This window comes from Lepidochelys olivacea (genome assembly GCF_965140295.1).
Source record: "Lepidochelys olivacea isolate rLepOli2 genome assembly, chromosome: 8".
Lineage (NCBI taxonomy): Eukaryota > Metazoa > Chordata > Testudines > Cheloniidae > Lepidochelys > Lepidochelys olivacea.
In genome coordinates, this window is record NC_140418.1 from 54,816,057 (window position 1) to 54,840,543 (window position 24,487).

The following is a 24,487-nucleotide window of genomic DNA, read 5'->3' on the forward strand; positions in this document are numbered from 1 at the left end:
GAGAGTAGGATATCTTCTTATGGAAATGAACTGATTTAACCTTGTGCCTTTTCCCACAGCCTGTAACTGCAATGGGCGGTCACGGGAGTGTTACTTTGATGCTGAACTGTACCGCTCCACGGGCCATGGTGGTCACTGCATTGGCTGCTTGGATAACACTGATGGTGCCAACTGTGAAAGGTGCCGGGAGAACTTCTATCGCCTTGGAAGTGATGAAGGATGTCTACCGTGTAACTGTAACGCTGTTGGTAAGTCAGGATGCAGAATCTTCTCTCCTGTAAACTTAAAAAAAAAAAAAAAAAAAGTTTGCACAAGTTATAGTATTTCAACTTAAAATTGTTAAGTAACGTGCTCCTTGCTTCAAGGAAAATGCACAGCAGCCAGGTTCATAGACTTTAAGCAGATACTCTGCATATACAATAGTTCCTTTTCAAATGCATTCTAGAAGGGTTTTTTCTGTGTATTATAACATGCTACAGTGATGAGCAAGACCCTGGACACACCCAGTAGGTGGAACTTTGGAGCTGTTGCAGTCCCGCAGAATTTTTTCAAATCATCTAGGTATACAAAAGCAGCAGTTTGAATACCTTGTTTTATTAAAGGGTGAATGAAGTAAGACATTTGTGGTGGTGTATCTAAGCACCATAGAATGTGAACCAAACAAACTTTTTTAAAAAAAATCTTTTAAAGGAAAGCCAAAATACTCCGCTGGATTCTTCTTTTTTTTTAAAAGAAAAAGTTTTTGTCATAAGAACAAATCTAATAGTCAAGCAAATTACCTGACCTGTATAGGGATCAGTCCCACAAGTAATAAGAGGAATGGGGAAAACAAAAAGGTAGTGGAAGCTAAGGTAAGAGCTGATAATCCAAAATAGACCAGCTGAAATAAATTAGGCCTGGCACAGTCGTCCGTCCGTGGTCCCCCCCCTCCCCCCAGCTGCCTTGAGAGCATGTTGCAAGCATTATCTCCCTATGAACTCCAGAAGGGAAGTTCCACCTTCAAAAAACTTTTGACCAAGAAAGGCATGCCCATGCCATTTTCTTCCCTGCCTTCACCCCCAAACTCTCCCTGGGCCTTATGTTAAGATCAAGTCAGGCCAACTGTAAATGCCAAGTAGGGACTTGGGAAGAGAGGTAATTGATCAGGTACGTAGCGGCAAATTACAAAGGTCTTTATAACTTAATACTAAGCCCTTGACTTGTAGCCCAGGGTATGCTCACATCCAGTGTGTATTAAAAGTGTGGGGAGTTGATTTAGGATGATATTTTTATCTACGTAATGTTTTATAAACAATTATAGACTGGATCACACAGGGAGTTTGAAGTTTGACTGTATATGAGAGAGATTTTTTTGAGTCCTTCACTCTTAATGATTCAGTCTGGTTTAATCCTCTTATAATTGTTTCGCTTACTGTTACACACAGCCTTTTAGTGCAGCCTGAAGTGGAAGGCAGAAACCATTCCTTTTTATACCTAAAAAGTTGCGTTATCTTACATATTTGTTCACTTACTAACCCTTAGAACACTGACCTTTCCCAGACTGCTAGCCAAACAAATGCCTGGGAGAAACCATTCTCTCTTCAAAGAGTTAAAGAAGCTGAGTAAACTGTGCCTCCAGGACCAAACTCAGGGAGCAAGTTTGTGTCGCTTTCACAAGGGGGGGGAAAAAGGTCAAAATTTTCATTCAGATGCAATTTTATAAAACTCAGCTTGAGACAAGTCCTTGCTACAAACGTGAGGCTTGCTTTGGAGTCTGTTAGAGGCAGAGGTGAAAGTAAGCCTGTACGCCCCGGTACAGCGTACCAGCAAGAGCCGCTGCACCGTACTGGGGCAGCCCGGCTTCCCCAGGGGGCAATTTAAAGAGCCTGGGGCGCTCCTAGCAGTGGCTGGAGCCCCAGGCCCTTTAAATTGCTTCCAGAGCCCTGCTGCTGGAGCCCTGGGGTAGCGGCTGCAGGGCTCCGGGGGCTATTTAAAGGGCGGGGGTGGTAGAAGCAGGGGAGCCCTGGGCCCTTTAAACAGCCCCCAGAGCCCTAGGGTGGGGGGGGGGGGGCTCCAGGGGCTATTTAAAGGTCCAGGGCTCCAGCTGTCTCTGCCACCCCGGTCCTTTAAATAGCCGCTGAAGCCCCGCCGCTTCCCCAGGGCTCCGGGGGCTATTTAAAGGGCCCGCGGCTTCCCTGCTTCTACCTGGGGAAGCGGCGGGGCTCCAGCAGCTATTTAAAGGGCCGGAGCAGTAGAAGAGGGGAGCTCTGGGCCCTTTAAATAGCCCCCAGAGCCCCAGGCTGCTGCTGCTGCTACCCAGGTGGTGGGGGGGGGCACTTACATTACAGGGTGGGCTGAGGCTGGCTCTGACCCCTTCAACCCCGCCCCTTCTGCCCTAGGCCCCGCCCCTTCTGGGGTCCAGAGCTGGCAAGTCATTCGACTTACTGTCACCCCTGGTTAGGGGTCATGTGTTCCTCTACCAAACCTCCTCGATACTATTTGGGTTAGCATTCAAAGTCTATCAGTGTGATGTATAGCGGTTTCTTAGCATTTAAATTCTACCAGTATGACGTGTGGCATGTGAGCTATGTAAGGCCAAGTGCTCCTTCTCAGTACTCTTGTCATCTGGCCTCCTGATAGGGAGGAGAAGAAGTTTGAGCTATTCCAGCACTGTGTCCTTTAGGAGCTCACTCCTTGACCACAGACAGCAAAAGAGAAGGCTGACCTGGCCAAGAACAGCCCATGCTCAGGAGCCTATCTTGCAATACAGGAAAGTTGGGGAGAGCCCAGGCTGGCTGAAAAAGGGAAACCTACATGTAGACAGTCTAACCCCAAGCATGGGCTAGGAGAGGGGGCCTATTGGGTATTATCTGTGTGAGAGCTAGCAGCACTTGTAGACTTGGTGGGGCTTGAGAAGGCAGAGAAGTGGGAGTACCAAGGAAGAAAATATGTGTGTGAGGGGAACTGATCAGGGGGTACCTAGGCAAAGGGGGAAATGAAGATGATTGGGGTGCAGAAAAGAGACTTGGGAAAAGGAGGGTGGGGAAAAGAAGACTGCGAGTGCTGTACTGAGGGAAGGATAATAAGACTGCATGGGATAAACTGGAGATGCAGAGATAACAGTGAAAATGGAAGAGACAGAAGGTAGAAAACCCAATGGAAAGGAGCAAAAATGGTACAAGGAGAAAATGAGAATAGAAATGGGAGAGAGGGAAGGGGAAGCTAAACAAGTGCAAGGTCAGTACAGCTTTATTATGGATGCACAGATGTAACAATATCATTTGAGTGATGTCATGGGGGATGCACGTTTATGAACAGTCATGTAAATCAGATGCTGCCCTTAGGCTCTTGGCAAGTTTTCATTCTAGACCTTAGAGTGACACATCACTGTTCTTCTGTTCCCTCTCCCTGCATTTCCCCCAAAGCTCTCTTAGCACACAGTTTGATCTGCAACAGCTAATGTAATCACACACTCTGTTAAAGTTCCCTTTTTTTCCTGTTCCCATAGGCTCTCTCAGCACTCAGTGTGATAACTACGGCCGGTGCAGCTGCAAACCAGGTGTGATGGGAGATAAATGTGACCGATGCCAGCCAGGGTTCCACTCCCTCTCAGAGGCTGGGTGCAGGTAAAGGATTCTTTTCCTATAGTTAAAGTAGAAAGTGAAGGAGCTATTGCTCAAGAGGGGAGTGTGTGAATTTTCCTGTAAACTTTCTTCTCTTCTGGTTTCTGTACACAGTTCTCAGTGGGTTTCTTTCTCCTCTCCACTGTCTCCATCAGGCTATGTTCATGCAATCCTGCTGGTAGCACAGATGACTGCAGTATTGAAACAGGGCGATGTACCTGCAAGGACAATGTGGAGGGATTCCACTGTGAGAGGTGACTTGCCCTTTCAATAGCTGTGTTGCATATGTCTCAGGAGTGTTCTTGGTCACTGTGTGTTTTGAAAAAAGATGAAGAAATAACTTCTTACTCCTGCCCATTTTTAGATGTAAACCTGGATTTTTCAATCTGGATCCAGCCAATCTGAGAGGCTGCACCCCTTGCTTCTGTTTTGGTCACTCCTCGGTCTGCACCAATGCCGTTGGCTACAGTATCTACAGCATCATCTCCAACTTCCAGACTGGTAAAGAGATATCTTCCTTTGACTTCAAGGCTGTGCTATGGACTTCAATCTAAAAATTAACTCTTTCCTTCTGCTCCTCTTCCCCTTACCCTGTGCTGGGTTACTGTAGCCAAAGCATTCAAACTGTAGGTACCTAAATATGTAGCATCACTTTCGGAAGTGCTGAGTACCTACAATACGCATTAAAGTCCATAGGAGTTGCAGGTGCTCAGCATCTTCAAACATCAAGCAATTTTTATTTAGGTGGCCAAATATGGGTTTATGTGCATGACTTTAGGCATCTAGATTTGAAATGTTTTAATGTATTTGTGTACTGAGGATGTAAACACTTCTCTTTCTACTTAATGCCGGCAGCTAGGAGAAGGCATTTGCTCAATTTGAAAACCTAGCCAAAAGTTTGGGCTTGTAAACCTTATAATGTAACAACTCTTGGGTTTTGAGTTCAGTGTGGTTTTGGCAAAATGTGGCTTCTGGCTGCTTCCTGTTGTTTTCGTTGGTAGACCTAAAATCAGGGCAAGACCCACTTTTTGTACAATCTCTTTTTGCTTTCATGCAGCAGTAAGCTGTATGGGCTCCTATGCAGCTTGGAAATCATGTTTCTTAATTAAATTTCCTCTGGAAAACACAGTTTTATGGAAGCCTGAACTTCAAAATAGGAAAGTCTCTACAAATTTCACAAAACCCCAGATATTTGCATGTTCTCCCTACTTAGTATTACGGTTTTTTAAAAACTCTGCTCTTTGAAAGTTAGAGAAAATGGTGGGAATAACGTGCGTGAAGTTAGTACTTTGTATGTTCTGGGTTTTAACTGGTAACGTAGCAGTTTTTCTTTGTCAGAGGGTGGAAACAATGACACAAACTTCCTAAAGCATGTTTGCACCAGTGCATAAAATGTAAGCTAGATATTCCCTGGGCGACACGATTGTGTTTCATGCGTGATATGGTATCTGTGACTGGTTTGGTCACAGAGACCCCCTTGGACTGTCGCCTGATGTGCTGAAATTACCTCTGAGCCCATTTCCCCTGCCATCTTGGGACTCCAGAACCCTACCTTTTTGAGCCAGATATGCTAGCCTGCTGCAACACAGACCCAGGTCTGGGCCACACCCCCAAAGCTGCAGGCTTTAACCAAAAACTGCTCAGCAAGTCACCTATCTCCAGCACCCAGACACCCAGGTCCCAATGGGATCCAAACCCCAAATAAATCCATTTTACTCTGTGTAAAGCTTATACAGGGTAAACTCATAAATTCCATAAATTGTCTGCCCTCTATAACACTGATAGAGAGATATGCACAGCTGTTTGCTCACCCAGGTATTAATCACTTACTCTACAATAAACAAAAGTGATTTTATTAAGTATAAAAAGTAGGATTTAAGTGGTTCCAAGTAATAACAGACAGAACAAAGTAAGTTACCAAGCAAAATAAAACAAAACACGCAAGTCTAAGTCTAACACATTTAAGAAACTGAATACAGGTAAATCTCACCCTCGCCTTATTTTCCAATAAGCTTCTTTCACAGACTAGACTCCTTCTTAGTCTTGTCAGTTCCGGCTCCGGTGCTGACTAGGGGATTTCTCATGACTTCCAGCCCCCTTTGTTCTGTTCCACCCCCTTTTATAGCTTTGGCACAAGGCGGGAATCTTTTCTCTCTTGGTCCCTACCCCTCCTTCTAAATGGAAAAGCACCAGGTTTAGGATGGATTCCAGTACCAGGTGACATGCTCACATGTCCGGTGGGACCCCAAGCCTCCGTTCTTTCCAGCCTGACTCTCACTCGAATACAGGAAGGCTTACAAGTAAACAGAGCCATTTACAACCAATTGTTCTAGTTAATGGGAGCCATCAAGATCCTAAGCCACCATTAATGGACCACACTTTGCATAATTACAATAGGACCTCAGAGTAATACTTCATATTTCTAGTTTGATACAAGAATGATACATTCATACAAATAGGATGAACACACTCTGTAGATTATAAGCTTTGTAATGATACCTTACAAGAGACCTTTTGCATGAAGCATATTCCAGTTACATTATATTCACGCTTGTAAACACATTTTCGTAAAACATGGAGTGCAATGTCACAGTATATACCTCATGGAGCATTTCCCCTTATAAATCTGTATTTCAGGGGAGGAAGAGTGGCGTGCTGAACAGCGAGATGGCTCTGAAATTTTACTCCAGTGGAGTGTGGAAACCCAGGACATCTCTGTTATCTCAGACAGCTATTTCCCTATCTATTTCATTGCACCTGGTAAGTAGAGTCAGAGACGAGGATCTCTCTAAAAATTCACCATGTTACCATATAGTAAATGTTGACTTTTCTGCCCCTAATGATAAGAGTTTTGTTTCTGTTTCAGACAAGTTTTTGGGCAATCAGGTTTTGAGTTATGCTCAAAATCTGACCTTCTCCTTTCGGGTGGATAGGCGGGACACTCGTCTCTCTGCAGAGGACCTGGTGCTTGAAGGGGCAGGGCTTAGAGTATCTGTGCCTCTTATTGCTCAGGGCAACTCCTATCCTAGTGAGAATACAGTGAAGTATGCCTTCAGGTGAGTGAGTGTTCCCTGTAACATTGAAAGAGTCGGGGCTGACTGGGGAGGAAGGAGAGTAATTGCTGTAACAGGAATCTAGCCTGGGGTGGACAGTGTTCTCAGAAGGGACAGTAAGAAAAGCAGAACTGTTAATGTTGTTTTTTCGAAATGGAATTCATAATCATACAATCAGATGAATACAGTGCACATGGCCTAGTAGTAGAACATAATTATATGCTAAATGTGTTGTAACAGCATATAATTGCTCGAATGGTCCATTGAAAGAGCACAGCCATCAGCATGTGAAAGCTATAAGCATAGAAAATTATACATACCTCTTTTCCATAGGCTCCATGAAGCAACAGATTACCCGTGGAGGCCTTCTCTTACCCCATTTGAGTTTCAGAAGCTGCTTTACAACTTGACTTCTATCAAGATCCGTGGGACATACAGTGAGAGAAGTGAGTCATTCCACTACTTGGGAAAGTGGGTCTAGGGATGAGACATGGTGTGGTTTCCACAACAGTTGTATATGGGAGAGGAGCAGATTATCTCACTACTGCAGAATGACAGTGGCCAGCATATTTCAGAGCCTAATTATAAATACCTAAGGGTGGTTGGTTGTCAGTCCATGACTCATGCTTTGCATCAGTCCGCCTTATGACATCTTGCTTCCTGGGCCACTTGCAGGGTACCTACTGTCACTGTGTTACGAAGCCCTTGCAGAAGGCGAAGGATCCACAGTCTCTGTCCCTTTGGGCTTTTAAAAAAAAATGTCTTTAGCATTTTTGTCATGACCATGTATAGACCTGATTAATGAAAATCCGGGAGCAGACCAGATTCACCCCAGAATTCTGAAGGAAGTGGCTGTAGAGATGCCAGGATTCTTTAACACACGTGTGACACCTACTCTACGGCTATTACAATTGTAATGTAAAGAGGAAAGAGACAGGAAAACACACAACTGATGAGAGAGAATTGTTCTAAGTGGGAAAGGCCTGATCCCCAAACCTCCCCATTTTACAGAACCTCTGTTTACTTTAGTGGGAGTTCCACATAAGGAGGTGCTGTGGGAACTGGCTCTGATTAGAGACAGAACATCAATGGCCTTGAACACCCTTGAGAGATTTTCATGCTAAAACAAATAGATTATTAAAAAAAAAAGTATGAACTTTTTAGATTGGGAATCTACAAGAATTTGAAGTGGAATTTTTTTACACAAGAGGAATGTACCAATAATAAAATAGAGGGTAGAAAGTGGGCAACGTGACTTATCTGATGAGCATTCCAGCTGCTGCTAATATCCCATGATACGTGGGGTTCTGTTTGGAGTTCTAGAGCTGTTACACTAGAGCAAACACCCTTACATCAACATATAACAATCATTTTACATCTGTCATAGAACTCTGCCTAAGAGGAATTGCTAGGGAAAGTCGCCTTAAGGTACTGAGGGGAGATGACTTTGGAGGAGAAAAACCCAAAAGAGAGTGGGCAGAATTCTTCAGTATGAAGAATTCACTGCATACATTTTAAAGATTCGAGAGGGCTTGTCTGTCCTTGTAGCCGGGAAGATTAGGAACCATTCTTGGTTTCTGAATAGAACTATAAACAGTGCACACACAAGGCATGATTTTTACTGCCAAAATGTATTTACACAAATCGTGTTCTTTGAACCCTGCTATGTTTTGCATGGCGGCTGTTTGGCAAGCTGCCACCTCTACATACCTGTGTATCTCATCCATAGGGAACAGCCCTCTCTGCTTTCTGGCCTTTGTTCTCTCTGGGTTACCTGGCATCCTTCTCTCATCAACCTAAGCAACTGCTGACTTTCCTGCAAAAGCAATAGCAAACACATCTCTTCCGACACTGTGTGGTCTATCTCTGACTTGTGTGTAAATATACTGTATTGGGCTCATATCATACCATTTTTCATGTGTGGGTAATTAAGTGCTTCCCTTCCCAATCTCTCCAGGTGCTGGATACCTGGATGATGTCACTATTGTGAGTGCTCGTCCTGAGCCTGGAACCCCTGCAACCTGGGTGGAGAGTTGCACCTGCCCAGCAGGATACCATGGGCAATTCTGCGAGCACTGTGCCCCAGGTTATAGGAGGGAGACACCTAGCCTTGGGCCATACAGTCTGTGTGTGCTGTGTACCTGTAATGGGCACAGTGAGAGCTGTGACCCAGAGACTGGTAAGGAGGAAGACTGTGGGGGAGGGTGGCAGCAGGAGGAGATCTGACTTTTTTTTGTTTTGTTTTATTTTTTTTTTCTTTGTGTGGGGGATGGGATGGGGATAATGACTGGAACAATATTAAAAACATATCCTTGTATTTTTCTCTCCCCCGCTCCCTCACAACCCCACAGGTGCTTGCGACTGCAGAGATAACACTGCAGGCCCTCACTGTGAGAAGTGCAGTGATGGGTATTACGGAGATGCAACTACAGGCATTTCCTCAGACTGTCAGCCATGTCCATGTCCAGGGGGCTCCAGCTGCGCCGTAGTGCCCAAGACTAAGGAGGTGGTGTGCACCAACTGTCCTGCTGGTACCACAGGTGCGTTCTTTATTCAGAGCTTCCACATCCCTGCCCAGAGAGAGCTTCTTACACCAGGTCTGCTGCTTTGCACAGTAAAGAGAAATGAGCAGAACTGGTCCCCTCTGTATTTTGTGGTTGCTTTTTTCTTAGCAGACAGCTCGGTAACTAGTATCGAGCTCTTTGTTGCCATTATTCTTGGGATTCTATGAATTGAAAAAAGCCAAATGTTTCTCTCTTTCCTGAGTGAAGAAACTGAAATTTAGTCTGAGCAAAGTCTGAAAATACTTGGGATACACGAGCCGTGATCATTTCTGATACTGAGCATTGTTAATCATGTGGAGCTGGGTGGAAAATGGAATACGATTGTCATTAAAACAGGCGTGAGAGCTCTTGAATTTTTCTGTTCAAATCAGGATAAAATTATAGGGCATATCTTCCCTCTGCCAGTCTGTCAGACGTTGCATGTCGTTTGCTGCCGCAGGTTTGTTCTGCCTAGGAAGCCGTAGGCTGCAGTGATTCATCAGGACAGGTCAACTTATGTACAAATCCACATTGTTTTTTACAGCCTAAAAAAAATGTCTCCGCAGATCTGTATCTTATTTTAAATAGTAAATCATAAAGTAGATGAGGGTGTTAACCCTTTAAGTAAAGCCTTTTTTGTCTATAACCAGCAAATACAACTCAAAGTGGCAAGGCCTTCAGCTGAATTTAGGCTTGACACCAGGGAGTCAAAAGAAGAGGACCCTTAAAAAGCTTACAAACACTTGGCTAGATGACTGCCTCTGAGTCCCTGCACAGTTTGCTGTGTCTGCTCAAACACAAGAATATGCCATCTACAGATCAGCTTGGAGGCGTTGCACAGACATGCAATAGATATTTTTTTTTTTCGGATTGTGTGTTTTGTTATTGGCTCGAACTGCTAAGTTCAGATCTAGATTCAGATTGCCTTGAATATTCAGGCTTATCTTTATTTATTACTGCCGTATCTGGCATGCCCACACTAGTCACTGCTGAGCCTGCTGGGCTCTGCTGCCCTCACCTCCCTCACAATGTGTCCCCACTTGTGGTGAAGTGATTGTGATGTGATGGAAGGGAAAGGGGGAGGTTTGCATGTGAAAGAGCAGCCTGAGAAGCCGAGCTTTTAGCTTGTGTGAGGGGGTCTGTCAAATATTCTGTGGTTTCCATCCCCGTCTTAAAGGGGTCGACAGAGCAGGGTCACCACTAACATCTTAAGGAGGACTATGGGAAGCAGTGGCATTGTGAAGCAGAGGAGAGTATTGAGCTGTTTTGTGCAGGGAGTCTATATATAGTGAGGGATTAACTGTGGACAAAGTTTGTCATGTGCTGCCTAGGGAGGCCGAGGGGCCCAGTTGTGTATCAGTGATTGCCTAGGGTGGGGAGTTGGAGTTGCTGCAGGGCTGTCTTCTATATGGAATCTTCCGTCCTTGTTGCAGCATCACAGCCTCCTGTAATGAAAGTGGTTGGTGAGTCTCCATATATCTGTCTGTCGGCTTTAGCTGATCTCAGTTGTTACAATTAATAGGGGCAGTCATTTTTTGTATTTTATATTTTGGAACTTAGTCTGTGCTGGAGTATAGCTTAACTAGTGTGTGAAGTCTGGAACAGGTTGGGGATCTGTGATATTCAAGTGGCACAAAAATTATGACTTGCAGATTGCAAAATTAGTGGCTTTTTAGTCCAGTGTTTCTCAATGACTGGTCTGTGGACCAGCCCCTGTCTGAGATTTCCCTGACCCACTTTAGGAATGGAGCAAGCAGGTCCCTGGCATCAAAATGGTTGAGAGACACTATTTTAGACTTTTCAAGTGGACAGAATATTGAGAAAAACTGTATGTGGAAAGTTGTGTATTAGTATCTCATTGGCATGTTTCTTAAGAACAAATCAGAGTATTTTTGGAGTGACACAAAGGTTTTTAAATCACAGTTTAACTGGAAATCCAAAGGTAGCTTTAACTATTGGAGGTTGTGACTGACTCCTCCATTGCAGTGCTTTGAAGCCTGATCTCCTCTTCCTGGTTACTTCACATCAGATGAGGAAAAAGGTGCTGAGGGACTCTCTTTGCAGGAGAGGCTATAGGGCAGTGGTTCTCAAACTTTTGTACTGGTGACCCCTTTCAGATAGCAAGCCTCTGAGTGCGACCCCTCCTTATAAATTAAAAACACTTTTATAATGGTGTTAAATATATTTTAAATGCTGGAGGCAAATCGGGGGTTGGGGTAGAGGCTGACAGCTCGTGACCCCCGTGGGGTCCCAACCCCCAGTTTGAAAACCCCTGCTGTAGGGGAATCCAGGTTACCTTGTAACTGCTGGCTGCCTACTGTGACATGTATGTTTGTCCTGCCCCCAGGTAAAAGATGTGAGCTGTGTGACGACGGCTATTTTGGAGATCCACTTGGTGAAAATGGCCCTGCCAGGCTTTGCCGTCTCTGCCAGTGCAGTGACAACATTGATCCCAATGCCGTGGGGAACTGTAACCGCTTGACAGGGGAATGCCTGAAATGCATCTACAACACGGCTGGCTTCTACTGTGACCGGTGCAAAGATGGTTTTTTTGGGAACCCCTTAGCCTCCAACCCTGAGGTTAAATGCAAGGGTAAGTGCCTTTCTCAGCTGATTCACATGTGAAAATCAGAACCCTTTTCATGGCTACAGATGCCCCTTCTTAGTCTCACTGGCACATCCTTGGAATGATCGAATGTTTTGGCCACACAGATCTGTCCTTTTGTGCTCTGTCTTGGCCTGACATAATAATAAGGAAAATGTCAGAAGTCCGATTTCAGTGCTGTGTGCAGACTTGTCAACTGCAGTGCTAGATTTCATACTATGCTGATGGTTATGGCTTGATAAAATGCCTATGCTGTAAGCCTGTCCAGTGGCCTGACACAGTATGGGCATTGCATGTAGTATGGCGGTGCAGCTTACGATTTGCATTCTTGTGCTATCTGGCATGTTTGGAGGCTCCAGTCTAATGCTGCTTACAGTGCTGGTTTCCTGCTAATTACTGGGAACATGTTCCCCTTTCCATCTCTGGCAGCGTGCAGTTGTAATCCTTATGGAACAGTGAACCAGCAGACAAGCTGCAATCAAGTAACTGGGCAGTGTGAGTGCCTGCCACGTGTCACCGAGAGGGACTGTAGTGCCTGTGAGCCTGGCTTCTACAACCTACAGAGTGGACGTGGCTGTGACAGGTGAGGTTGACCCGCAGCTGTGGCAGCTAGTCTGTTTTTCGGGGGGATGTGCTTAACCCTGATTTCAGCATCCATAACAGGAGGATGGGATTTTTTTTGTGAACATTGATAGGACAGGAGGACAGGATTATTCATGAAGGAGAGGATTAGTCATGGAGCAGATCTGATAAGGTTCTATAAAGAAGGGTAATTTATAAATAGAAACCATGTTATGATTACAGGCGAAGACTGGTAGGTGGGGGTTCTGGATCCCATTCCTAGCTCAGTCCCTGCGTGATCTTGCACAGTTCAGTTAATTTCTGTGCCTTGCTTTCCACATCAAAGACAGGCACAGCAATACCCACCTCACATGGGAGATGTGAGGCTTACTGCTTGTATAGTACCTCTGAGATCCTCGAATGAAAGGTGCAAGTGCAGCCTTTTGTTTTTGCTGTTTTTTTTATTGTCACTTGAAATATAGTCTCCTTCAACAGGTGCGACTGCCATCCGCTGGGTTCCACCGATGGCCATTGTGACATACAAACAGGGCAGTGTGAGTGTCAACCAGGCATCACTGGGCAGCGCTGCAAGAGATGTGAGGTCAACCACTTCGGATTCGGACCTGAAGGCTGCAAACGTAAGTGTTGGTGGGTTGGAGAAGGAGGGGAAGCGGAAACGAACACGGCGTGTCTCCGTTTTCTCATCCTCTCGTTGCCTGCCCGCTGCTGCTGCCTTCTCACTTCACCAGCACCATGTTTAATGTGACAAACAAGAGTTGTCTTATTGTGTCCACATCGCAGACAGAGGGTGAGACCTGGTCCCAGGGAGGGTGTTTGAATCTTGATTTATTTGTAAGAGTTTCTTTTTCTGTCTCTGAGGGACTCTGATTTGCATTTACTTGTAGACATCTGCTTCTCTTTGGCATAATCACTTGCTCTGAATATGTTTCCAGAACAGTTCTGTTTTCTGCTGTCTAAGCTCCTGCGTCTCTACTCTGGAATGTGCCCATACGTTGCTGACTCAGTCCTGAGAAGAAACAAAGTGTAAATGTGATACAAATACAGGGCTGTATCTAAATCTTCTTTCCAACTTCCTTGTTACTGAGAGAGTAGATTAACTATTTTCAGATCATTCTAATGAGATGGACCAATACAGAGAGGTCAGATTGTGGGGCACTGGTGTGAAAAGTGTCTCAAACTGAGAAGTTACATCTTGCGCTTTGCCTGATACAGTGCGCAGAAGTGTCAAGCCTCAAACTGTGTGCTGCGCCCTGCTGCGGTGGTCTTTCAGATAATAGTCTGCAGTTCAGAGAAATTCTCGATCTGTCTTTCTCCCAGCCAGTCTGATTCCCATGCTTTAACTTTTACGCAGCATGTGACTGTGACACCGAGGGCTCTCGCTCCCTACAGTGCAAGGAGGATGGTCGCTGTGAGTGTAAGGAAGGCTTTGTGGGGAGCCGTTGTGACCAGTGTGAAGAGAATTATTTCTACAATCGGTCCTGGCCTGGTTGTCAAGAATGTCCTGCATGCTATAGACTGGTTAGAGATAAGGTAAGACCTGCAATGTAACTCTCTACTTGTCTCCTATTACTGCTGGAGGCTGACAAACACCAAGTAGCATACCCCTCTGCTGCTTGCTGGGGGCTGAACTCTTGGGAGAGAGACAGACATGGATCTAGATGTACTTGCATGGAGATTCTCACAAGGTGTCTGAGCGACACCTCCTGGAAGCTGAAACAACTGACAAGTACTTTGTGTCTTAGCTTTTGGAATGAGGCTGTTTATTTCTGTCCCCCTATCTCCTTTGCTTAGGTGGCAGAACAACGCGAGAGGTTGCAGGAGCTGGAAAATCTAATAGCAAACCTTGGTACTGGAGATGAAACGGTGACTGATCAGGCTTTTGAGGACAGACTGAAGGAGGCAGAGAGAGATGTCATGGACTTGCTTCGAGACGCACAGAACAGCAAAGGTTGGTTGAACTGATCTGACAGAGGGTGCCATGGAGCTGACGATTTGCTAAATTCCTGGTCCAAGCTTCTTTTTGTTGCCAGATAATTTGCTTCAGGATTTAATTTAAAGAGACTTTTACTTATTAACTATGAAAATCTTTCTACTTGTTTAAAAATGTACATTTAAGGGTACGTTAAGGGTTTGTCTATTTTCATAGTATTCACCAGTAGCATGTTGCTGCTGTTGCTCATAGCTTTCCCAGAGAAATTTCTTTGGGCCTAAACATTCCACGTTTGGTCTTAGCCCAGAGATGAGTAGGTTGTTTTCCGGGTTTGTTCAAGCTCTGTTCTCTGTAGGATCTTATGCTGTCCTCATCACCATAGTATGTCTGTGTCTTTCAGCAGTTCGCTAAGTGACGTGACTTATGTTGGGTATATGCATAGTTTTAAATATACGTTGTGCATTTGTTAGAGAAGACCGTTGTCAAAGAAACACACCTTGAGCTTGGAGCAGAAAGGAATAAGACTTGTGGTGCTTCTTAGTTCCTGTGCAAGTTTGTTCCATAGTCTCAGTCCAGCCCTGGAAAAAGCTCTGTTTTCTACACAGACAAGCTTTACCCTCTTGGTAGAGAGTTCCATGGTGCCCAAGGAGCTGAATTGTCGACCGTGGTCTTCATGGAGCTTTTGGCAATCTTTAAAAGATATGCTGGGCCTAGGCCATGGAAGGTGTAGAGAGTAAGGGCTGTGGGTAGTCAATATAGAGAGCCAAGGACAGGTTTGATGTGCTTTTAGTAGCCCCTGTTGAGGATGACACATGCTGCAGAATTTTGTGATAGTTAGGGTTTCTTCGGGGCTGGTAGCTTCATCCCCAGGTATATCGCATTGCTGTAGTCCAGGCAGGCTATGACAAAAGTGTGTGTAACCAAAGCCATGTCGCTGTCTTCCAAGATGGAAGGGAGCCTCCTAGCCAACCAGATATGGTGGAAAGCATCTACTATGCGAGAGCTTAGTGTCAGTGAGAAGAGTTTAGGAGTAGTAGTTAGTAGTTTAGGAGTACTCCTGGATTTAACTGACCAATTGTGGGTGTTTGCCTTCAACCAAAGGAGACTGCGCCATGGCTGCACATTCTTCCTAATGCTTTCCTCTGCCCACCTGCATCACCTCTGTCTTGCTTGGGTTCAGCTTCACTCAGCCACTGTTCATTCATCAGCTGATCCCAGGCCAGCACTTAAGCCATATTGGTGACCGTGATGTGGTCATATGTAGTGAAGGGTATCCGCTTCAGTCAGCCTCTGTATCTTCTGCATGGTGCTGGCACTTGAGTCCATGTCATCTGACCAGTTCAAGACATATTCACCAGCCAAGGAGGTCGTGGTTTGGATTGACAGGTCTTGGTCTGAGACTCTTGTAGGGTGTCCAGCACTACATGAGTGATTGCACTGAACTCTGGGAATATAGGTGGGCTGTGTGCTGGCCAGCATAGGAGGAGCAGGTCCATGCTGTCTGAGAAACCTTCCCAAATGTGCATGATCATTTCAGAAATTGGGATGATAGTTCTTTGCAGCGGTTGGTGCTGGAACTGCTTACGTAAGTGATTCGAGTGCACAGGTGGTCATAGGATTGGGGGCTTTGGTTGGTTTGTTTCCTAGCCCTCACTTGAGGAGGTAAATAATTCCCCTTTTACAAAAGTCAATTCAGTGTTTAAATGTTCAGCATTGTTAGTGTTTGGGGGGATTTGTGGCTCTTTAAAGTCAAGCTATTTAGAATCTTAAGCATGCAGGGGATCACTTTACCTTCAGGGTCTCCTAGGGTATGTCTACACAGCATTTTGAAGCTAGTGGGAGCCTGAGGCTTGGGGTAGTGGGGCTCATGCTGATGCGCTAAAGATAACTCTATAGACAGCACTTCGAAATTATGGCTTGGGCTTGGGCTTGAGCCACTGGGGCCTCAGGAGGGGACTGACCTTCAGAGCCTGAGTCCCAGCCCGAGCCATAACTTCAAAGTGCTGTCTCCAGAGGTGTATGTAGAGTGCTAGCATGAGTCCCACTTCCCCAAGCCTGTCGATCCGGGCTGGGAGGCTTGCTCCCATTCAGTCCAAAATGCTGTGTAGACATACCTTTAGGGTGCCTGCATCTCAGGAAAGGCTGTGAAGCTAAAGTGCACTAGTATAGCAGGGAGAGCTCTGGGTTTTTTGCTCCTCTCTGAAATAAATAAAAGGCAAATTAAATGCAGAAACTGTTAGTTCACCATTAAAGTTGAGAGAACAGGTACTCAAAAACCCCTCATATCAATTTCCTGCAACAACCATGTTAATTTGAACACTTTGTGCATGTGTAGTATTTTCTATCTGAATATGTAGTTCAGTAAATTAAAACTAGTTAAATGTTCACATTAAAACCTCCAGGGTGTGTAATCTGGCCAGGGCAACATTGCTATAGAACCTTAACTCTTGGATTTCCTGAGGATTTTTGTTTATTTGTAGTTGATTTACCAGCCTTCATGTTGCTCTTATTTTTTTAAAATTAATCTCACTCTATGCACAGAATGCGTACATGTGTATTTATAGTACACAATATTAAGATAATGTTAAGGGTCTGGTTTAAAAAACCCAAAACCTTGTTAAGCGCTCTCTCTCCTTGGGTGGCCCTGCTGTGTCTTGGTGTCTTCTACTGTATCCATCAGATTAGTCACTGTTTCAAGAACTGTAATAGTTTCACCTTACTTATCAGTTTTAGGGCAGGGTTTGGGGAGGCCATGGAGAGGTTTCTACCTCCTATAGCATTGCAGAACCCAGATCCAGAGGGGCTCTTTGCCCAGCCACATAGTTGGGAAGGCTTTAAGATGGGGAGGAAAGACACCAGGCTGGTGAATCTGTTGCTGTGTAGATTTGCCAACTGTTACTCTCCTCCTTGTGGAGCAGGAGCACAAGCTGTGGAGGCTGTTGTTTCTCAGGTATGCAACAGTGGTTGCAAAGCAGTTTTGGAGCCTGGGGGGTGAAGATTCCTTACTGTCTACCTCTCTGTGCAGCAGAGAACAGTGCATGGCTTGCCCCTTTATCTGTGCATTTTTGGATAGAATTTGACCCTAATACAGTTTTCAAACTGGGGCACACACCCTTGAGGAACATTTTGAGCATGGGAGGTAGCTTGTGCCAGCCCCACACAGCCCGGGCATCACCTCCACCCCATAACTCACCTCCAGAGACCATTGCATGCACTTTCCTCCACCCTGGAAACCCGAGTAGGAGGGAGCGAGGGGCAGGTATTGTCCATGCCCTAGCGGGGCAGCCTGGCTGCAAGGTTGAGGAAGTCTCGGCTGTGCCATTGGTCAGTATCCGTGTATTTGAAACTTTACAGGTGTAGGTAATATAATTAAAGTTGCATTAAAGTCTCTGTTAGGTTTATCAGGCGTACTTTTGCATGTGTCTGTTTTTGTCTGTTTAGGGGGGTGCAACCAAAAAATGTACCTCAAAGGAGGGCTCAGCTCCAAAATTTGCAAACTGCTTCCCTAATAGAATAGGTGGAACAAATGTTTCATACTTTGAACATAATTCATTTGTAAAGCAACTGTCCACCTCCTTTATGTGCCAGGTCTTGTATTCAAAATTCTGGCCAAATGTGCTCACAAACGCTTAATGCCCAGCAGGAGCATTAAAAGGTAGAGGTGTCTTCATTTCTTGTGGTTTTTATGCACATTCTGGTAATGACTTGGATTGTAAGCCGATTACCCTCTCATTAAAAGGCTCTTCTGGACCCCTTTCAACAAGGGATTAACCTACCAACATGTTGCAGACGGCAGTGACTTACCAAATGTTTTATTTCTGCAACTCATGCTTCCAGTGTAATTAATTTTGCTTTCTCCCTTTTTATGTTGTTCGCCTCAGATGTGGATCAGGACCTGATGGATCGTCTCAAGAAAATTAACAGCACTCTGGCAAGCCAGCTTGGCCGATTACAGAACATCCAAAATACAGTGAGGGAGACTGAAGGCCTAGCTGAGCAAGCCCGAGAGCGGGTGGAGGGCACAGAGGACCTGATTGAAGTAGCTTCTAATATGCTAGAGAAGGCAAAGATGGCAGTTGCCAATGTGGTGAGTATTTTGTGACGTAAACGCCCTATTGTGTATTGTCTTCCATTTTTGTGAGTAGAATAAGGTTCTTAATGTCCTCAGTACATTTCTCCTCCCTGCCCCTCATCACAAACTAGCACTAAGCTTGGGTTGTAACATTGTGTGTTTAACATCATAGAGAATCTAATAAAACGGGGGATAAGATTTGTTAGTGTGTATGGCACAAACAAATGAGAAAAATATTACTAGTTGAAAGGAAACTCCTGGTATTCTTCATAGTTTTACATTTTTGTACTTGCTGCTTATAAAAGCACTTGAATGGGAAACATGTATATCTTTGTACAAGATTTGTTGGCTCTTCCATTGTATACTGGGTGAGCTGTGTATATCCCAGCACTCATAAACAACCCTAAGGGATTTCTGTAACCACTTTTTGCCTCCCACTGTGGTCCCCAGTCACTCTCTTTCACACACACTTACACATCCTAAACAAAATCTTGAAGCATTTGTTTTTGGGGAAGAACCCATGCTAAAAATCTCAGACTTTGCAAACTAATGTAAGAAATGAGAAATAGAGCAGTCACAAGTCTGCAATCCATGACTATGAATAATTAAAGTGACAATCAACAAAAGAGAAAAGAATAGCTTCTGAAATGATATTTGATTTCGCTTTCAGTCCATTACCCCACCAGACTCCAGTGGTGACCCAAACAACATGACTCTCTTGGCAGAAGAGGCTCGTAAACTGGCTGAACGGTAAGGCCCAGTGCGCCAGTACAAAGTGGCAATGTAAGGGTAGGGCACTTGGTTTTTGCCTTCTTGAGGGCTGCATGGGCCCCTGCTGGGAAATGGAAGGCTAACCTTAATTTGCCTGGAATGGAGCAAGCCTCCTTTTGCTCAATACAAAGCTGCAGCTGCTTGGATCAATGGTGGGGCATTGAGTTCTGGGACCTGTAGTCATCAGAGCTGTATATGAGTATTACTGATGAGGGCAACCTTTGGCCTAAACACCATGCTGTAGAAATGTAAAATCATAGTAGTACCCTGCAGTTGCTCTCACAAGCTTTACTGGTGTGTTGGCAGTGGGCTGGGGAGACAACACCGCTTTATTAGCACCCTAACTGTGGTACTGGGAGAGGAGAGGGGGAGGAGTAGATGGGAATAAAATTGGCTGGTAATTCTAATTGGATTATTTTCCCTCTGTAATATTGTCTAGACACAAACAAGAAGCTGATGACATTGTGCGCATAGCAAAGGCAGCAAATGATACATCCACAGAAGCGTATACATTGCTGTTGAAGACACTGGCAGGAGAGAACCAAACTGCAAGTGACATAGATGAGCTCAACAGGAAGTGAGTCAGTAACAGAAAGCAGATTATTCTCTCCTGGGTTTGAATGGGGAAGGGGGATGGTGCTTAAAACAAGATGTCCTCTGTACTTTGGCTGGTGGGAGGTACCTGCTTTTAAGCAGTAGGTTTCATGTGAGTTCTCTATTTCAACTTCTGTCTTCACGTCTGCCAAGACAATTTTATCCCTCTTTTTCTGATTCAGTAAAAGAATGAAATCGTAGGCTAACTGGATACTCTGTTGTCTCTTAGGTATAATCAAGCAAAAAACATTTCACGAGACCTAGAGAAACAGGCTAACAAGGTGCATGCGGAGGCAGAGGAAGCTGGGAATAAGGCCCTGCAGATCTATGCTAATCTCACCAGTCTTCCTGCTGTGGACTCCAAGGGGCTAGAGGTATCTGAGTCAAGCAACATGCACAGTGTGTTCAAAGATCAATGGTGGCAAATATGAACTGGTGTGATAAATTACTAATGCCTTGTTTAGTGCTTTGCAAACAATACCAGAGCTATCACCTGTATGTTTAAGTGCCATGTAATTTTTGTCTGTATGGAATAGTCAGGACCTTGACATTTCAGTCCTCATCAGAAAGACCCACACAAAGGAAATTGCATGTTTCTCTATTTATCCATTTCTGAAGGATGAAAGACAGTCACCTGCTTTTAGGGAAAGCAAGACTCTCAGACCTAATGCCGAGCCCTCTAAGCTGTTCCCTTTCCCATTCTCTCTCCTCCTACCCTCCCCCCCCCACCCCACCCCACCATACACACACACTAGAAGAGAGTTTGATGTAAGCTTTCTTGCATAGGGACTGTCTCTCTCTGTGTTTTGTATTGCATTCAGCACAGTGAGGCCCTGATCCTGTTAAGAATTTTTGAACATCAAATTGGTAACAACAGAATAGTAGGAGTCTAACTGCAGCTTCTGTCTCTTTTGAGCACAGGAAAGTACACCGTGTATCTGTTGTCTCCCTGCAAAGAAGTTCTGTTATGTTCACAGAAGCTGGTTTTGTTTCCGATCTTTACATACAGAATGAGGCAAATAAGATCAAGAAGGAGGCAGAGGAGCTGGATCAGCTCATTGACAGGAAGTTGATGGATTATGAGGATTTGAGAGAGGACATGAAAGGGAAGGAGTTGGAAGTGAAGAATCTCTTGGAGAAAGGAAGGACTGAACAACAGGTTAGTTCTGGGGTGCGTAGGCTCTTACTTTGTGAAATGACCCTAAGGAAGCAAATGACAGACCAGATCTGAGAGATTCATTCATTCTTATGCTGCTAATAACTGACTTTGTGGACATCAAGGTGGGTGGAGGGAGTAAACCGCAGGTTCTGAACACAAAATAGGAAAAGCTAGTGAAAATGCAGTGGTGTTGAGATTCTCACTGGAGGGCATAAACAGCAGCAGACTGTGCTATGTGGGGCTGTGTCATGGGAACAGGTACCCCTCAAATGATTGTGTAGAGAAAACATAGTCTGTCATTGGTAATGAGCCCTTTGTTTGTACTGGTCTGGGATTTGCTGGGCCACTGACATGACACATTGTTGCGTGGTTAGATTTTGTTCTACAGAAGACGAGAATATGCTGAGCTGTGTTATGTATCTCTAGACTGCCGACCAGCTGCTGGCCCGAGCAGATGCTGCCAAAGCTCTGGCTGAAGAAGCTGCCAAGAAGGGGAGAGAGACACTAGAGGAGGCCAATGACATTCTCAGCAACCTGAGAGGTATGAGAGAGACCTCTAGGGACAATAGCTGTACATGGTTTGTATAATGACTGGGCCTCTTCCATCTGAGGCAAACTGGTTTAGGGAGTTGTGTGGTTTAAGCTCTTGCCTCTGGAAACTAACTTTTCATTCAACAGCGACCATAAACCTACATTGCTAGCCTCCACTTATAATTTAGCATCACTATACAGTCTGCGTATTGAGCCTCAAACCCCCCTGATCCGCAGTCACTGGTATTCTGGAAGATCGGAGCACTGCATTTGCCAGAAGGGAGAAAGACAATAATAAACTTGATCTTCTATTCCTATATCAGTGTAAATACTGCCCTGACTGCCTGTGCAGTCAATCAGTACATCCTGGGTTAACACCTATGATACCACCAGCGTGTGTGTCTCCTATAACAGAACCCATAGCACTCCTTTCAAAGGCATTGACCAGCTTGCCCCCCGTCCCCTATTGTTCTTCTTCCCTCCAATTTTAAAGGTAGCATAGGCTGCGCTGCTTGCTAGGCTGCTGGCTAGGTTTCCTTGGCCTGACAAGTGTCTGAGCCTTCCAGAACAGGAGGCAAAACATTTCCTGAATTTTTATCAGATTTTGACAAGCGTGTGAATGATAACAAGACGGCCGCTGAGGAGGCACTGAAGAAGATTCCTGCCATTACTCGAACCATTGCTGAGGCCAATAATAAGACAAGGCAAGCAGAGCTGGCTCTTGGTAATGCTGCTGAGGATGCCAGAGAAGCCAAGAACAAAGCAGACGATGCTGAGAAAATTGCAAATTCTGTCCAGAAGGTGAGACTCTCACAGCACTGTTTGAGTCACTCTTTGTGAAATAGTAAAATTAACTGAGTAAATTTATTTCTGCCCCGTCTGTCCTGATGGGACTATGCACTTCCTGCCCGACTGAGTGGTGGTAAGCCCATGGTGAGCTAACATGGTTTTCACAACTCACTGTGTAAACTCCAGGGAGTGAGATGAGTAGATGTGAAATCTACTGCTGAATTGTGTGGTTGAGCTTGCCTCCCATCAGAAATGGCACATACAGCAGAGAAACTTGCCCTTTGGTGCATTATGGGAGAAAGAAAGGGGTGAAGAATTTTCTTTTGTATCCTGCGTGTTCCATCCTTTTTGAACCTTTTATCTACATTGACCTTAGAATGCTGCCAGTACAAAATCTGAGGCCGACAAGACGTTTTCTGATGTGACAGAGCTAGACAAAGAAGTGGATGACATGCTGAAACAGCTGCAAGATGCAGAGAAGGAGCTGAAGAGGAAGCAGGAGGATGCTGATCAGGATATGATGATGGCAGGCATGGTGAGTTATTCTGGGAGCTGAATACAGTGTGTGGGACAGTAAGAAGAGTGGATACTGGTATCAGTGGTGAAAGCTGGTATGGTGGCTCTGTCATTCTTAGTATCTTATCGGCTGTCCGGTTGCAAAAACATCTGGTTTGGGTCTCAAGTCCAGTTAGTGACTTTTTTTTTTAACTAAGTTTTGTAAGAGTGAGAAAAAAAACAGGATTAGAATATAATGCCTCTTGTAACTTTAACTATAGAGCACTGCCGCAACTTTATAGTCTGGAGACAGACTTCCATGACCTAAGACTTGCCCCATCTCTAAATGAAAGAATGATTGCAGCCCAGAATGGTCTCTCTTGTCCAATGGAAGCCTCCTCCATTATTAGTTTTCCCATAGAAGGTTAAGTAATTTGATATGTCTATTGCCCTGCTCTCCATATTCACGCATCTGAGCTGTGATACAGATCTAAGACTGAAAGGGGTTGGGGATTATTATCCTAAACAGAGGAGCCAGGGATGCAAAACAGTGTCTAGAGACATATGAGAATAGCCCGTTGTGGTGTTGTTGGGCAAGTTTAATGATCTAGGAAGGCAAGCGCTGGGTGGGGAAGCTTTGCGATGAGGAGAGGCAAATCCATTATGATCCTGACCACTTCGACATCATTGCATTTACACACCCTTTTTTTTTCTACAGGCTTCACAGGCTGCCCAAGAGGCAGAAGACAATGCAAGAAAAGCTAAGAACTCTGTTAACAGCTTGCTCACCATCATTAATGACCTTCTGGGACAGCTAGGTATATATCTAATTTACAACTCTCCCCACTCCTAGCAGAATTCTGCTCCTAAACAAACTTGCCTTCTTCTTCAGAGCATTGTTTTATTGCAGAAGCTGGAAAAAAGTAGCATAGTGTCTAGTGGTCCATTAAATTATTTATTTGGATTAGCTTGGTGTCTAGTGGTCCATTAAATTATTTATTTCTGAATCAGTATTTTGTGGGTTATCCACAAAGACTCACAGTGTATGTGGTGTGTTCATTGCTGCTTTGTGTGAGCATTGCAGATGTGACTTTCAGTTCTGCAGTGTCTGAGACTGTTTGGCCCTTACTGTAGAAAGAAGGCTGGTGTGTGTATGTGAGGAGATCTCTTTGTCCTCGTTTGTGTCCTATGCTCAGATTATATTCCTTTCTGCTTCTGGAGACTTAAATAACCATTTTGGTTACTCCATCTCCTGTGATGGTCCCCCAGCAGAGAAGGAGAGCAGAGAAATGATGAAAAGCCCACTAGCTCCCGTTTTGATAAATAGGTTCACGATCTTAATATTGCTGCTTGGAGGAGTCTAGAGCCCTTTTGACAAGCATGCCCTGGCTTCTTCAGGAAAGGAGGAAAGGGAAAGCTCCTATTCAGAGCCAAAATGAAGGGTTGAGAAGGAACCAGGTGGTCCTTCCACCCTCTTCTCTCTCAGACACAGTCACCTACAAAGGAGGCCACCAACAGAGTCTCTCCAATAGACATTGAAAGTAAAATGAGAGCAACAGCTGGCTTTAGACACTACTATAGTCTTCTAAAGGCAACAGGACTTCAGTTAATTACAATGGAAAATATTTTCCCTAACTCGTTAAACCTTCTTCTTCCCCTCCACGCTGCCCACCCTGGAGTTTTGTCCTTGTGTCATGAACAGCTTGTCGGAAGAATGTATATTCACAATAAACGCCTTGCTTTTTAAAAAATTCCAAGTTC

General features: G+C 44.8%; 1 protein-coding gene across 1 annotated transcript in view; it reads left to right on the forward strand.

Annotated features, from left to right (window-relative positions):
- LAMC1 (laminin subunit gamma 1) overlaps nucleotides 1-24,487 on the forward strand; it is a 133,446-nt gene that overhangs the window by 105,360 nt on the left and 3,599 nt on the right. The window contains exons 5-27 of the mRNA XM_084637874.1: nucleotides 60-248; nucleotides 3,488-3,605; nucleotides 3,758-3,856; nucleotides 3,967-4,103; nucleotides 6,240-6,362; nucleotides 6,469-6,658; nucleotides 6,989-7,101; nucleotides 8,613-8,834; nucleotides 9,007-9,195; nucleotides 11,546-11,791; nucleotides 12,233-12,386; nucleotides 12,860-13,002; nucleotides 13,737-13,915; nucleotides 14,177-14,333; nucleotides 18,197-18,402; nucleotides 19,058-19,137; nucleotides 19,598-19,735; nucleotides 19,982-20,126; nucleotides 20,762-20,911; nucleotides 21,338-21,452; nucleotides 22,044-22,243; nucleotides 22,608-22,766; nucleotides 23,445-23,544. Of these exons, the coding sequence (XP_084494000.1) occupies nucleotides 60-248; nucleotides 3,488-3,605; nucleotides 3,758-3,856; nucleotides 3,967-4,103; nucleotides 6,240-6,362; nucleotides 6,469-6,658; nucleotides 6,989-7,101; nucleotides 8,613-8,834; nucleotides 9,007-9,195; nucleotides 11,546-11,791; nucleotides 12,233-12,386; nucleotides 12,860-13,002; nucleotides 13,737-13,915; nucleotides 14,177-14,333; nucleotides 18,197-18,402; nucleotides 19,058-19,137; nucleotides 19,598-19,735; nucleotides 19,982-20,126; nucleotides 20,762-20,911; nucleotides 21,338-21,452; nucleotides 22,044-22,243; nucleotides 22,608-22,766; nucleotides 23,445-23,544 (3,552 nt within the window). The remainder of the gene's footprint in view (nucleotides 1-59; nucleotides 249-3,487; nucleotides 3,606-3,757; nucleotides 3,857-3,966; nucleotides 4,104-6,239; nucleotides 6,363-6,468; nucleotides 6,659-6,988; nucleotides 7,102-8,612; nucleotides 8,835-9,006; nucleotides 9,196-11,545; nucleotides 11,792-12,232; nucleotides 12,387-12,859; nucleotides 13,003-13,736; nucleotides 13,916-14,176; nucleotides 14,334-18,196; nucleotides 18,403-19,057; nucleotides 19,138-19,597; nucleotides 19,736-19,981; nucleotides 20,127-20,761; nucleotides 20,912-21,337; nucleotides 21,453-22,043; nucleotides 22,244-22,607; nucleotides 22,767-23,444; nucleotides 23,545-24,487) is intronic.